Below are 16,473 nucleotides of genomic sequence, written 5' to 3'. Positions count from 1 at the left end.
TACGTACCGCATACGCACTGCACAAGGAGTATGTGTGAAACGGGCGTAAGCTGGATATTCGCTAACCAAGACCCTATTTACTAACTTTAATTCACTAATTGGTATTCACTTACTGCAGTGTGTGTGTGTGTGTGAGCGTGTATTTATCACTTTGTGGGGACCAAATGTCCTAGTAAAACCCGAAATCTTTGACCTTGTGGGGACATTTTGTCGGTCCCCATGAGGAAAACAGCTTATAAATCATACTAAATTATGTTTTTTGAAAATGTAAAAATGCAGAAAGTTTTCTGTGAGGGTTAGGTTTAGGGGTAGGGTTAGGTTTAGGGGATAGAATATAAAGTTTGTACAGTATAAAAATCATTATGTCTATGGAAAGTCCCCATAAAACATGGAAACGTGTGTGTGTGTGTGTGTGTTTGTGTGTTTGTGTGAAATAAAACAACAGTGGCATTATGTATACAAACTGGCATTTAAAGGGTTAAAATCTTGAAAATGCATGAATATTTGGTAGTTATGATCAGGACTGATGTTGGTTAAAAAGTCAGTGAAAGTGGTAAAAAATATTAATATGTAATATTTTTATGGCAGTTTTTGACGCAGACATTTTTATAAATGTTGCTGCTAATCATTGATATATTCCAGACTGTGATAATCCACAAAAAAATACAAATAATAATCAAATACCTGTAGCAATTCGTATATAGAAAATAATTCATTAATTTTAATTTATTTTTATATTTTTTATATAAAAGCTACAGTGGCATTATATAAACAAACGGGCATTTAAAGGGTTAATATTTGATAGTTATGATCAAGACTGATGTTGGATAAAAAATTTACTAATTGAAAGTGGAAAGAAATATTAATGTATTTTAAGGCCGTTTTTTGACGCGACATTTTTGTCCTCTAAGGATCTCTAAGTAACTTTATTTAAATTGACGCACAAGGGAAAACAAAGAAGAAGAAAATGTGCAGAATGTAAAGCACTTTCAACCAACATCCATTTATTTGCCAACTGTATGAATCTTTTGCTACATGACTCGCAAGAATCGACTCATGAATCGTTTCCTCTGAGCATGCGCTGTGGACAAAGTGACGTCACATGGGAGTCGCAGGGAACTGTGCTGGAACTGTCTCGTGACGTCCGTTGTGACAGCGCGCCAGCCAGGCAGGAGTTGCCCACATGTGGATGAAAGGAAATCACGGTCAGTATCTCTTAGGGTATGGTTGTTGTGAGATCTTTTACGATTAAAGTATGTTTTACAAGCTCCAAATATCAAATCAATGTGATTTGAAACGAAGGTTTTATTAAAGGAAACGGTAAAATAAAATGGAATCGAGGCCACGTTAACTTCGGCTAGCCTACAGTTAGCTAGTTTCAGTGTTTAGTAATGTGAAATGTTTGTGGTATTCTGAATATCTTTTAATTTGGAATTATAAGTATTGAGACTAGTTTTAAAATGTGACATTTAGGGCCTAATTAAGTTCGCTGTTAGCTCGTTTTCAGCGTATTTTTGCACAACTGTGTCCTGTATGACAAACTGACCCAAAAATGTTATTGCGAGATATATAAAATGTATTTCTTTTAGTTTACATGGAATAACTAAACAAATGAAGAGAGCTTTATATTTTCTGAAAATAAATTAGCCAATGGTATTCCTTATTTGGTCGGTTCAATAAAAATGTGAAAATCCAAATAATGCAATCTTTTTAAATATGTAATGTATTTGAGAAAACTGACACTGATGCCGTTAAAGCTCGTAGATTGTTAACCATTCCGTTCCTTTTATTGTTTTGTTTTTCAAACGGTAGTGATGTATATAGCGCGCCAATATGCTGTTCAGTCCCGCCGTCTGATCGTCAGCTTTGTGTTAATCACTTACTTCAGTGCACACTAGGTTTAGTATCCATACACAGTAGGGATCTTCATCAGTATGTTAGTGAGATAGATTGTTGATGTTTTAAATATAATTGTTTTGATTTTGTTATAATGTGTCCTTATTTGACTGTTGTTGAATTACTCTTCTGCATCTCAAAAGGGGAGCAGAAACAAAGTTTTATTCTCCCATTTGTATTGTTTACAGGGCATTTTTAGAATTGTTTTGTCATCTATTGATATTAGAAAGTGTAAGAATAAGTCTTCCATTGTTATAGAATGTTACAATTTAATGTTACTGGATTTAATTTAACAGAAGTTGGACCAGGATTTCAGCTCAACAGCTAACAATGAAGAAAGAAATAGCAGCTGTGGTATTTTTCCTGAAGCGTTTGATAAAGAAGGCTGAGAAGTTGGACCCAGAAAAAGTGGATCGGTTTGTGGAGCGGCTAACTGTGGCACTGCAGGAAAAGTACAGGGGTCACTGGTATCCAGACAACCCCAGCAAGGGCCAAGCATTCAGGTACAACTGTCTGATAAGCAGTACTGGGCTATACGCTTTCCTAATTACAGATTCCATGTTGTTTATGCAATTAGATTTATGAATGTGGTATTCACTGCTAGACAGTGTTTTATGCATTTGATGATTCACATTGTTAAAATGTGATAATCTTGTTTTATGCAGATGTATCAGAGTTAACCGGTTTCATAAAGAGGATGCAGATTTGCTAAGAGCTTGTGCTGAGAGCGGAGTGCAGTACAAAGATCTTGGTTTGCCTAAAGAGCTCACCCTTTGGGTTGACCCTGGGGAGGTGTGCTGTAGGTGAGTTTGGCCTCAGTCTATGCTATATATGGGTCTATGACATGATGCTCCTTTTTTCCAGATTTGTTAAATGATTCAAAAAATACATTACAAATGCAGTTCTCACAAAACATTTACATGAATACACCTCTTCTATTACAATCATGTTTTCAGAGTCTTATTAAATTTTGTTCAGGTTGGTGTAATCCTGAGAAAACCTCTTGATACTTGATATACAGTATATACACTCACCGGCCACTTTATTAGGTACACCTGTACATACAGTTTACATACACCGGCAGAAGTCATTAAAACTAATTTTTTAACCACTCCACAGATTTAATATTAGCAAGCTATAGTTTTGGTATGTCGTTTAATACATCTACTTTCTGAGTGACACAAGTAATTTTTCCAACAATTGTTTACAGACAGATTTTCACTTTTAATTGACTATATCACAATTCCAGCGGGTCAGAAGTTTACATAGACTAAGTTAACTAGGCCTTTAAGTAGCTTGGAAAATTCCAGAAAATTATGTCAAGCCTTTTGGCAATTAAACAGTTTGCACCAGATAGGCTAATTGGAGTCAATTGGAGGTGTACCTGTGGATTTATTTTAAGGCATACCTTCAAATTCAGTGCCTCTTTGCTTTACATCAAGAGAAAATTAAAAGAAATCAGCCAAGACCTCAGAAAAAAAATTGTGGACCTCCACAACTCTGGTTCATCCTTGGGAGCAATTTCTAAACACCATGGGACCATGCAGCATCATACCACTCAGGAAAGAGATGCATTCTGTCTTCTAGAGATTAACATAGTTTGGTGCAAAAAGTGCAAATCAGTCCCAGAACTACAGCAAAGGACCTTGTTAAGATGCTGGAGGAAACAGGTAGACAAGTATCTATATCCACAGAAAAATTGTCCTACGTAACCTGAAAGGCTGCTCAGTAAGGAAGCCACTGCTCAAAAAACACCATAAAAGCCAGACTACAGTTTGCAAGTGCACATGGGCACAAAGATCTTTTTGGAGAAATGTCCTCTTGTCGGATGAAACAAAAATGCAACTGTTTTGCCATAATGATCATTGTTTTGTTTGAAGGAAAAAGGGTGAGGCTTGCAAGCCGAGGAACACCATCCCAAACGTGAAGCATGGGGGTGGCAGCATCATTTTTTGGGGGTGCTTTGCTGCAGGAAGGACTGGTGCACTTCCCAAAATGGATGGCATCATTAGGAATGAAAATTATGTTTATATATTAAAGCAACATCTCAAAACATCAACCAGGAAGTTAAATCTTAGGTCTACCAAATGGGCAATGACACCAAGCATACTGCCAAAGTTGTGGCTAATGGCTTAAGGACAACATAGTAAAGGTATTGGAGTGGCCATCGCAAAGCCCTGGCCTCAGTCCGATTTGTGGGCAGAACTGAAAAAGCGTGTGCGAGCAACGAGGCCTACACACCTGACTCTGTTTCAACAGTTCTGTCTGGAGGAATGGGCCAAAATTCCTGAAACCTATTGTGAGAGGCGTGTGGAATGCTACCCAAAGTTAAACCATTAAAAGGCAATGCAACCAAATACTAACACAGTGTATGTAAACTTCTGACCCACTGGGAATGTGATGAAAGAAACAATATATCTATTTATTGTAGTAAATTCTATAAATATATAAAAAAAATGAAGATTACATTTCTATGAACTCGACACATATTAAACTAGATTTTTAAATAAATAATTTTTTATAACTTCAGAAAACCATATTTTTCAATAAAAATTATTTGTATTATTTTACTTGGGTTGGGAACTGAAAACTGGTTCATTTTTATAACAATACTGGAACAGAATGACTTTCGGTTCTGTAAACGGTTCTCAAACTTGTTCTTTCACCAATATAGATGGGAATACTGAGAATACTCTTGATAGTGTTCCATTCACTACTATTTAGCGCCGCCACAGGTGAATCTACTGTGTGAATAGTGTAGTCCAATTCCCAAACAAATTACTCTGAGCCAATTATTTTTCAATAAGCCGTTAACTTAATGAAACAAAAATTTTATTTACATGAAATCTGAGATCATATTTCATTTCTTATTTCCAAAAATGTCTTCCTCAAAATAACTAAATCTATGAGGAATCGCAATAGGGACCAGAATCGCTAAATTCCTTGCAATTTCCATTGCTATTATTTACATGTGTATGTTCCTGTGCTGATTTCTCTGCTTCTGAAATGGCTGCACAGGTATGGTGAGAAGAACCATGGCTTCACTGTGGCAAGTTTCTCAAGCGATGTCGATGATGATAAAGAGGATGTGACTAAGAAAGTGACGAGCGCTGTGGAGAGGGTTACGTCAGATTACCACTCTGGATCCTCCTCGGATGAGGACACCAGCTTTAGAGAGCCTCAGTTCACCCCATCATTCTACAACCACCCCCCATACCAGGTATTAAAAATGTTTTAGCATCAATTGATACCAATAGGTTTAACTACAGTGCTATTAAAAATGATTCAAAAATTCAAACAAAATCTAACAGAAAACAAAGGTAATCTGAGTAAACACAAAATTCATTTTTTTTAAATGATACTCTTTATTGATCAAAAAAGTTATCAATTCCAACTGGGCCTGTGTAAAAAATGATTTGCTCCCCAAATCTACACACACCTAAAAGATTATTAGGAACACCTGTTCAATTTCTCATTAACGCAATTATCTAATCAACCAATCACATGGCAGTTGCTTCAATGCATTTAGGGGTGTGGTCCTGGTCAAGACAATCTCCTGAACTCCAAACTGAATGTCAGAATGGGAGTGAACGGTGATTTAAGCAATTTTGAGCGTGGCATGGTTGTTTGTGCCAGACGGGCCGGTCTGAGTATTTCACAATCTGCTCAGTTACTGGGATTTTCACGCACAACCATTTCTAGGGTTTACAAAGAATGGTGTGAAAAGGGAAAAACATCCAGTATGCGGCAGTCCTGTGGGTGAAAATGCCTTGTTGATGCTAGAGGTCAGAGGAGAATGGGCCGACTGATTCAAGCTGATAGAAGAGCAAATTTGCCAGAAATAACCACTCGTTACAACCGAGGTATGCAGCAAAGCATTTGTGAAGCCACAACATGCACAACCTTGAGGCGGATGGGCTGCAACAGCAGAAGACCCCACCGGGTACCACTCATCTCCACTACAAATAGGAAAAAGAGGCTACAATTTGCAAGAGCTCACCAAAATTGGACAGTTGAAGACTGGAAAAATGTTGCCTGGTCTGTTGAGTCTCGATTTCTGTTGAGACATTCAGATGGTAGAGTCAGAATTTGGTGTAAACAGAATGAGAACATGGATCCATCATGCCTTGTTACCACTGTGCAGGCTGGTGGTGGTGGTGGTGTAATGGTGTGGGGGATGTTTTTTTGGCACACTTTAGGCCCCTTAGTGTCAATTGGGCATCGTTTAAATGCCATGGCCTACCTGAGCATTGTTTCTGACCATGTCCATCCCTTTATGGCCACCATGTACCCATCCTCTGATGGCTACTTCCAGCAGGATAATGCACCATGTCACAAAGCTCGAATCATTTCAAATTGGTTTCTTGAACATGACAATGAGTTCACTGTACTAAAATGGCCCCCACAGTCACCAGATTTCAACCCAATAGAGCATCTTTGGGATGTGGTGGAATGGGAGCTTCGTGCCCTGGATGTGCATCCCACAAATCTCCATCAACTGCAAGATGCTATCCTATCAATATGGGCCAACATTTCTAAAGAGTGCTTTCAGCACCTTGTTGAATCAATGCCACGTAGAATTAAGGCAGTTCTGAAGGCGAAAGGGGGTCAAACACAGTATTAGTATGGTGTTCCTAATAATCCTTTAGGTGAGTGTATGAAACTGCATTATAATGGGGTTCAGTTGGACTAGACAAACCTGGTCTGATTACTTCCAGCCCTGTTCAATCAAATCAACACCTAAATATAACTTTTTCAGCAGCATGAAGTTGGCTAAAATGTCTCACCCAGTAGCACATGGTGCCAAGTAATATAAATTCCGGAAACGAAAAGGGTTAAGTTGATAGAAATATATCGGTCTGGGAAGGGTTACAAAGCTATTTTAAAGGCTATGGGACTCTAAAGTACCACAGTAGGAGCCACTATCTCCAAATGGAAGATACTTGGCACAGTAGTGAACCTTCCCAGAAGTGGCCGACTTTCCAAAATTCCTCAAAAAGCACAGCGACGACTCATCCAGGAGTCTCAAAAAAGCCAAAGACAACATCCAAGGAACTGCAGGCCTCTCTCGCATAAAGATCACTGTTCATGACTCCACTGGCCAAAAATGCCATTGAGGCGAAAACCACTGCTAACCCAGAATAACATTAAAGCTCGTCTGAATGTTGCCAAAACACACCTTGATGATCCTCAAACCTTTTGGGAGAATGTTCTGTGGACTGATGAGTCAAAAGTGGAACTGTTTGGAAGACAGGCGTCCCGTTACATCTGGTGTAAATCAAACACAGAATTCCACAAAAAGAACATCATACCTACGGTCAAGCGTGGTGGTGTGGGGATGCTTTGCTGCTTCAGGGCGACTTGCAATAATTGAGGGAAACATGAATTCTGCTCTCTACCACAAAATCCTAAAGGAGAACATCTGATCATCACTCCGTGAGTTGAAGCTTAACCGCAACTGGATTATGCAGGAAGACAATGATCCAATGCATAGAAGTAAGTCCACCTCTGGATGGCTCAAAAAAAGCTAAATTAGTTTTAGAGTGGCCTAGTCAAAATCTTGAACCCGATTGAGATGCTGTGGCAGGACCTTAAACGGGCAGTTCATGCATGACAACCCTCCAATGTGGCTGAACTAAAGAAGTTCTGCAAAGAAGAGTGAGCCAAAATTCCACCACAGCGTTGTGAAAGACTAATCTCCAGTTATCGGAAGCGTTTGATTGCAGTTGTTGCTGCTAAAGGTGGTATAACCAGCAATTAAGTTTAAGGGGGCAGTTAGTGGGTGATATACACTACCGGTCAAAAGTTTTGAAACACTCATTATTATTTTTCTTCACATTTTATAATAATAGTAAAGTAATCAAAACTATAGAATAACATTAATGGAACTATGGGAATTATCCTGTGACTACAACATCCAAAATAAAGCAAAACTGTGTTATATTTTAGCATCTTCAAAGTAGTCACCCTTTGCCTACAATTTGCAGACATGTAGTCTTGACATTTGCTCAACCAACTTCTTGAGGTATCACCCTGTGATGCTTTTTAAACCGTATCGAAGGAGTTCCCATCTATGTTGGGCACTTATTGGCTGCTTGTCATCAATTTCAAAAACAATTAATAATTAAATTAATATGGAGGCACAATTATATTTTTGTCTACAAAACTAATTTCAAACATTTAATCACATGCCTTCAGATCAAAAGATTTTTTAGATCATGAGAAACATTTCAGTCAAGTGTTTCAAAAATTTTGACCAGTGTAGGTGTTGGGTTTGCTTCAATAAAAAAAATATATATATTTGAAAACTGTATTTTCTGTTTACTCAGGTTGCCTTTTGTTTTGTGTTATATATCTTGTTTGAAGATCAAAAACAATTTGGTATGAAAAATACACAAAAATATAAGAAATAGGGAAAGGGGAAAATACATTTTCACAGCACTTATGTTGACTAAAAAAGGTTAAAAAAAATAAATAAAATTCTGCTATGAATTTATTTTGGCCAGCGGTGACCTCTGGGTCAGATTAACTTGTGCTGAATCTTTTCAAGCAGTGGTTCTAACTATTTTTGCCTTTTTCTATTTTCTTTGTACAGCTTATGTATCCCAGTGCCCCAGTGTGGCAGCCTATACCAAGGAGGAAATTCAGCCCAGGAAAAGGCCACTACCTTCCACGGCCACACTACATGATTCGCCCCCCTTGTAGACCCAACCATTCATTTAAACCACACCGCTGGGTCCAGCATGTGTACCACAGCAAGCATGGATACTAGGAAAGCACCCTCACTGAACACACCAACATAGGTGACCACTGTAACTATGTTAGTTTATTGGTGTTAGTGTGAGGGTTGTTCAATTGGAAAGTGTTGTTTTTTTTTAAGTTACTACTAAGATGACTGACCAAATTTTTTATAATGTATTTTTGTAGTTCTATTGTCACTCTATTGACTTGTGACTTGTCTACTTTTTTTTTTAAAGAAAGATAACAGTAACTGTTTGCACTTTAGATTATTGGTAATAGAGCGTGTTTAAGGTAAACTTCATATATATTGGATTAGGTAATTTTCATGCATTTCGATTTTTATGGTAATGTAATATTTGCTGTATTTGTTAAATGGGATCATTGTAATTTGATAACATTTTATGTAATGTTTTTGTGATATGATCCAAATGTTTTATTTATTCACAGTAAATTATTATGTATTGCATAGATCACTTAAATTATGGATAACATTAAAAAAAAATTCCAACTACAAAATGTGGAACTTTTACAGTTTTGATGATGTAGTTTTGTTAAGAAACCACTAGGGGGCAGCATGACGTTGTTTCATTACAGTATAACTGCACACTTGGAATTGGGAGCATAAAATATTTGACTTATTTGCTGGACAGAACATGACTGGCAAAATTGGAGAAAGCTTTGCAATTGCAGGTTTTTTTTTATTTTATTTAATCATTTTCTGAAGGAATGCTGCTAAGCTATTTTGAAATGTATAATGTTTGTGAAAATGCACAAGAGGCACTGATCTTTTCCAAGTTCAGTATGTTGGCCACGCCTTCCTCAACTCTGAGCACAGCAAACTGTTCTCAAACTCTGACCAAGTTTAAGAAGAAATGACTGCACTTCATGACTATAATTACAAACAGAGGCATTGCTTAAGAACTCACTTCACTTTTCCCACACCCTGTTCTGTTGACTTATACTATTGTGTGTGGATCCACAGTCTTCCTTGTAATTGCAAGAAGGTTGTTGATATATAGTGTACTGGTCAATGCCATTAGCACCTTATGTCAAAACATCACCAAAACAAACAGAATAACATTTGTGTTTCCATCATTGCAGTTGTTATATTTTGTAATATATTACAAAATAATGATGGCTAGGTCTATACAATGCAAGTGATTTGTGACCAAAACATTGAAGCTCCAAAAAGCACAAAGGCAGCATAAATATACTACTACTACTGTAGTTTAATCGGTGTCTTCAGAAGTGGGTACTTCCTATATATGCATTTTTTAGCTTTAAAATTGTGGTACCCATTCACTTTGTATGGGCCAACAGAGCTGAGATATTCTTCTAAATGTAGTTGTGTTCTACAGAAGAAAATCGTACACATCAAGGAAGGCATGAGGGGTGAAAATGATGAGAGAAACTTTTGGGTGAACTTTTGTATGTCATGATAGAGAGAGTTCTGAGTTCTACCACACTATTCATTAAACTATTCCCTTCTCTTCTAATTAATTTTAATGTATTTATCTTTTTTTATATATTATAAAAGTGTCTTTAAGGCCTGTCACCTCATCCCATTGAGTGAAGTCTGCTTTCCATAGACAATCAGAATTTTCAACAACTTCAGTCAGGGTTTGTTAATTCAGACAGTTTCATAAATAAGGGCTAGCTCCGTTAAACCCTGGACATGTACAGCACTTCCTTTACACACAGCTGTGGAACTTGCTGTTAGATTTGTTGAAGAAAAGGCCTATATGGAAGAGGTGGAGACTCTAACATGGTGGTGTGAAGACTGACAGGACATATCAAGCAAGCAATATCAAAGAGCTGAAAGTGGACTTTGGAAGAAAATGGGGAAGTAACACGAACTCCCTCACAATCAATGGGACTCCTGACTGAGAGCAAGCACTACATGTAACACATTACAGCTTGATCCAAATAATGAAATTATTTGTACAGATTCACTGTTGAAGACCATATAGTTCTCATATACACATATATGTTAGCAATTTTTATTTTAAGTTAAATCAGAGCACTACACAATAGACACACATAATTTGCAATACATAGCCTACAATTTAATATATTTGTTCATTTTGTATGTTCCCTTTAAACATATCTATTTGTTTTGTTTGATTTCATGCAGGGACGTGCACAGACATTTTGGGGGGCAGGGGCTTATGTGCAAAAAAGGGCACTTCTCATAATTATTTATTTAAAAATATTTTTTAAACAAAATGTTAAATATATGAACACAACTCTGACGTCTTTACCAATTTATTTAAATTCCCTCACACTCACGCAATTGTTACATACTCAACAGATTTCTACAAAATAATCAGTTCACACAGAGACCAAGGTCTTCTTTAGTATTCACTAGTTTATCACAAGAGCAGGCAACAGCAAAGGAAACTATGCCACAATGTGCATGTTTTCTATGCTACTAGTTTCAAGTATATCAGTTGTACCCTCATGCCATCCCAGATGCATGACTTTATTCTGCAGAACACATTTGAAGATTTGTAGAGGAATATCTCAGCTCTGTAGGTCCATTCAATGCAAGTGAATGGTGGTCAGAACTGTTAAGCTTAAAAAACACATAAAGGCAGCATAAACGTAATCCACATGACCCCAGTGGTTTAATCCATATCAGAGTCTTTTAACTCTAAATCTCCACTTTCACATTCACATTCTTCTTTTGTTCTTTGGTGAATCGTATTCTTCGTGCATATCACCACCTACTGGTCAGGGCTGGTGAAAGGCGAATATTTACAATGAAAAAGGACTTATATATTGATCTGTTTCTCACTTACACTAATCATATTGCTTCTGATGCTATGGATTTAACAGAGTTGTACGGATTACTTTTATGCTGCCTTTATGTGCTTATTGGAGCTTCAAAGTTCTGGTCACCCTTCTCTTGCAGCAGAAATATTCTTTTAAAATCTTCATTGTGTTCTACAGAGAATGAAAGTAACACATCTGGGATGGCATGAGGATGAGCAAACGGTGTCAGAGTTTTCATTTTTGAGTGAACTATTCCTTTAAATGAATAAGGTAAACTCAAATAATACTTATGTCACTTGCCAGCCACACTAACACTAATATTACATATCTCTGCATAAAAAATTGGGAAACTTCACAGCAAATAAAACATACATGAGAAATAACATCGGAACTGACGTCAATTCACGAGGACGAATGATGTGGCAAAAATCACAGGGCGAATCGCAAAGAACTAGTACCTTCGTATTTACCTCGCGCGCAACCTTTATGTTCACACTTACCTCATTAACCCCTCTAATGTAATTTTTTTGTAATTATTTTTACACCGTAAACATAATTATAAGTGAATTTCATCCCCGAATGGCGACATTTTAATGTCATAAGAAAATGCAACTCCCTCTTCCCTACAGCGCTCATATCCCTCCGCCTCCATTGCGGTCTACGGCTGTTTCCGGTGCGCTTTTCCACCGGACTGGTTCCGCCGCCATTGCAGGTTGAAAGCGTTCCTCGCAGCGGCGATTGACATTCTGGAGTTGAAGCACCTCATTTACATTCAACGGGCGATTAGAGTAACCCAACACATTCCCGGCTCATCTTGCCCTCCCAAAAAACAAACAAAAGAGCACCTCCATTCATCCCCGGATCTGGAGTAGTTTAGATTAGGTAGAAATAATAGAAGGAATTAGAGAGGAACCACCACCATCATCATGGCTCAAATCCTGCCCATCAGATTCCAGGAGCACCTGCAGGTAAGGACTTAAAACATCGCTAAGTAATTGACTGATTGAGGTTATATTGTAAACATTAGGGTTCTTTTGAATAGTCCGTTGTAGTAAACCTACTCACGGATGAATGTGACTTCCCATCAGCTGCTGCTGTAGTAGTAGCAGCAGGGGAGTTAGCTTAGCTTCAGTCGGTTTAAACCAGCTGAATAATAAAAATCCTGACTGTCTCGACCTAGTGAGTTGCCCATACTGACAATATTTTTGTGCGCTCTATTTGTTCATTCTGTTCTTGAGTAAGGTGGTTTGGTTAAGTTAGCTGGATGTAAATGGAGTGCTGTACTGAAACTGTAAGCTAGCTTGGAATGGGTGTATGGCTTGAAAATTCAAGTAGCTAAACTGAAATTATATGGACAATGTTTATAGTCGCAGTGGTTAACCAACACCAGCAAGCTGGTTTGCCCTCTTGTTGTGTCAATAAATAAATAAAAATCAAACACAGAGGAAAACTCTGAAAGAAGACGGTTTTTTTTTTTTTATGAATTGCTGTATGAAACAAAAGGAATTAATTTTGATTTATTCCAATTAATGTAACAAGACCGGTTTTTGAATGAGACGTCGAGATTACCTGCTTAAGGTAGCAGGTGTAAACGCCCCACCTATTAATCGCCGTGTGTGGCACCTTTTTGGAAGTGTCACTTTATGCTTGTGCAATTTCTTATTATTTGCTCTTAAATGATGCATTGCTTTGCATCTCACATCATTCTGGGTTATGTATTTTTTTATCAAGTCGTTCTGTTTGGGCCACAATAGCATAGTGCAATCACATATACTACAGTGGGGGCAGAAACTGTATATCAATGTATTAAATGCTGCATGTGTGTCCTTGACACAGGACATTTTAGCCTTCGTGACAAACAATCCTGCAGCTGGCTCTATTAGCTATTGTTAAACATCATATTTACGCAGTGCCTGGCCTGCAAATGGTCTGTGCTTTTTATTTGTCATGCTTTTTCATCTGTCCTTTTATTTAGATCGGTCAGCATTGCTGTATTATTATCAGTGGCATTCATCATGAGTTAATGCAAGCATTTGTTTATGATATATGACTATGAATTGACTGTTTTGTGAATGAAAGGCACTGATGTTTGACACTTTTGGTGGTTTTTCACCACTTTTCAAGTGAATTGCCAGCTAATGGTCAGGGTACATTTAGAAGTCGGTGACATAACGCTGTAAATGGTATATGGATGTGCTTTTATGAAGCCCCAATCATGTTGTTGATGGCAGCAGGAATTTTTAGGTTTGTGACTGAAACATCCCAGTCATACAGAGATCTCACAGTCTCAGGTAAATGGGTAGTGTAAAAATGGGTATGTTTATAGAACTTGGGTCTAGACACCAAAACTGAACCTTAGATTGAACATGCATGGATTATGGTTTGGGTTCCCACCTCACATTTTTAAATGTAAAATATTCTTACCCTTGCCACTTCAATACAGTTGCTTTGCTTATGCATTGCAAGCTGTAAAAACCAGTCCATGTTTCAAGAAGGCTGTGCATGTCCACTTTATTCTAATAAGGTATTTGCAAATTACCAATTTTCATAATTAAAGAAAAATTCCGGGTTCAATTTAAGTTGTGCTCAATTGACCGTGTTTGCAGCATAATGTTGATTACCACAAAAATGTATTTTGACTTGTCCTTTAAAATAAGCAAAAATTGAGATTCCAGTGAGGCACTTACAATGGAAGTAAATGGGGTCAAAATTTTGAGGGTTTAAAGGCAGAAATGTGAAGCTTATAATTTTATATAAGTACTTACATTAATTCTTCTCTTAAATTCCATGAATTATTTGAGCTGTGAAGTTGTATATACCATAATTTTTACAGTTGTTTTAGGTATAGTTGACATTATATCATCATTGCAACACAGTTGTAAAATTGGATATAACTACACAGAAATGTTAGTAAGGGATTTTATCACACTAAAATCATGTTAACAGGCATATTGTTTACATCTTGTGGCTATAATTTTGAAATGGATTGCCCCCATTGAGTTCCATTGTAAGTGCCTCACTGTAACCCAGATTTGTGCTTTTTTGAAAGATAAGGAGGAACAAGTCAGAATAAAGTTTTGTGGTAATCAATATTATGCCACAAATGCTGCCGATTGAGCTTAACTTGTAACCGGAATATAACTAGTCGGTCAGTTGTTTGAACGACTAGTCGTGTCAAGGATAATATTGCATAATTAGGCTGTTACATTCAAGTGACTTCGATCAGACGCTTTACAGATGGGCTTTTGGATGATAAAGGCCCGAGTATACTTCGGGTGTGCGCATTGCAAAGAGCTCCACGCACAGTATGTGTGATGAAAATTGCGTCTATATTTTCTTGACTCGCGCACACATGGTCCTCGGCTTTGCGCATCAAACGTGTTCATATTAGTTCATGGTAGAGCTGTTTATCACAAACAAAGTCACGATATGATACACATCATGATACAGAGGCCACGATACGATACATATCACGATATGTTGTTTTTGAACTGAATTTCACATGACCGTACTTCTGTTTTAAAACATTTGTTTATAGTAATTTTGCTCCAACATAAACACAAAAGGTCCATAAAGGTCAGCAAAATAAATAATTATGTTACAGAAAATAAATGACTTTCATTTGCCCTTTCTTCTTTCAAATTGCTTTGTATTACCTTCCCTTACTAAAGATTAAATATTCTGGTTTAAATCAAATCCTGTTTTTAAAGTGTGCAACAGGTAAGTCAAGGCCTCTAGGATTAAACAAGTAAAACAAAACAACACACTTTTCTTATATTCGAATGAAGAGTTGTATAATAATCATTACAGGAAATTGGAATTAGAAACTTTAATAGAACTCATTTTATTACCCTTTTTATAGACCACATTCACAGATGGCAGTGCAAAATATGCTCTGCTAGACCAAGTAAAAAGACATTAGCCTGCAATTTTAATAACTTTCTAACTCACCCTCTCATTTGATATCCATGATGTCTCCAAAGCATATCTTTTTCCTCACCCATTCATTTATTGTACAGTGTACAGTATAGGCTATTCACAACTCTGAACGTGTCTTTGTGTCTAAACAACAGCGTCTCTTGTCAAATGTCACTATTACCTTGTTCAGACTTGGTATTAACATCCATCACGGGAGATCTGATCAGTGGACAACACTAAACACAAGTGCAAACGGGTCCGAAATGAACAGGTCGGCGAGAAAATGAGCTTAATTACCTTATAAAAAGTACATGTCTTTTGGTGAATTTCATACCCTGTTTGAGAGTAAAAGAAGCGCATATGGTCTGCTTTATGTACTGGTAGATAAAGGTTTGTCATGTTTCACACTACGCAGTACTTTTGTTTTGTAGTATTTGGATATTGCGCAAGTGTTGTCTTCCTCCCAACTGCCGGGTACAGGGAAAAAGCCAAAATGCACACATATTTCAGTTTCGGCTGTGGTAGCAAGAGTCTCATCTAATTTAAATGTGGTGGTCTACTACTGCTCAGGTGATGGCCATTTCGCCACATGATAGGCTGCACTCAAACTTGCGGTTTGCTGCAGTATCGATATGCGCACAGCTGAATCGATACATGTATCGGCAAGGAGCACATGACAATATATCGCTGATATTTTGAACACCGCTCTAGTTCATGGTCAGAAATGTATTCTCAGAAAGGCAATGCGGTCGGCCGGGCACGAGCCAATCCAGAACCTGCAATATTTAAATATACCTGGGCCTTATGCGCAGCACTTCAACATGGCAACTAACAGATGAATATCAGTATGAATAACAGTTGAATAACTAATACATAGACTAAATTAGTATTACATATTATTTCTCAAAGCAAGAAATAAGAAGGCTCCAATACAGAGCGGCTTATGTGCATCCTGAACACATGACGACACGCTTCAATGTAAACCAGAGTCTCCGGGTGGTCCTCACTGCACATTCAAAAGCACAGAACTGTACTTTATTGATTCGGGTACACTCATCGTTCACGCCATCATGCAGTTTAAACCTTTTTACCGCTACTATTTATTTCAGCAGTGTCAGACAGAATCAGCACAAGACTTTAATC

At 37.5% G+C, this 16,473-nt stretch overlaps 2 protein-coding genes across 2 annotated transcripts in view; both read left to right on the top strand.

The window, feature by feature from the left end:
• Positions 1–1,098: 1,098 nt before the first annotated feature.
• On the top strand, positions 1,099–10,112 carry btg3 (B-cell translocation gene 3). Its single transcript, XM_052115656.1, has 5 exons — positions 1,099–1,205; positions 2,193–2,399; positions 2,562–2,699; positions 4,915–5,116; positions 8,492–10,112. Exons 2-5 carry the CDS (start codon positions 2,227–2,229, stop codon positions 8,666–8,668), a joined length of 690 nt encoding a protein of 229 aa, XP_051971616.1. The 5' UTR covers positions 1,099–1,205; positions 2,193–2,226; the 3' UTR covers positions 8,669–10,112.
• Positions 10,113–12,096: 1,984 nt separating this feature from the next.
• The window catches only part of LOC127635545 (clathrin heavy chain 1-like), a 45,982-nt gene continuing 41,605 nt past the window's right edge, over positions 12,097–16,473 (top strand). Inside the window, exon 1 of the mRNA XM_052115639.1 lies at positions 12,097–12,380. Coding sequence (XP_051971599.1) covers positions 12,339–12,380 — 42 coding nt within the window. The 5' untranslated portion in view covers positions 12,097–12,338. The remainder of the gene's footprint in view (positions 12,381–16,473) is intronic.

Source organism: Xyrauchen texanus, chromosome 43 (genome assembly GCF_025860055.1).
Source record: "Xyrauchen texanus isolate HMW12.3.18 chromosome 43, RBS_HiC_50CHRs, whole genome shotgun sequence".
Classification (NCBI taxonomy): Eukaryota; Metazoa; Chordata; class Actinopteri; order Cypriniformes; family Catostomidae; genus Xyrauchen; species Xyrauchen texanus.
Note: the sequence above shows the minus strand (reverse complement) of the source record. Positions and strands in the feature narration are given on the sequence as shown.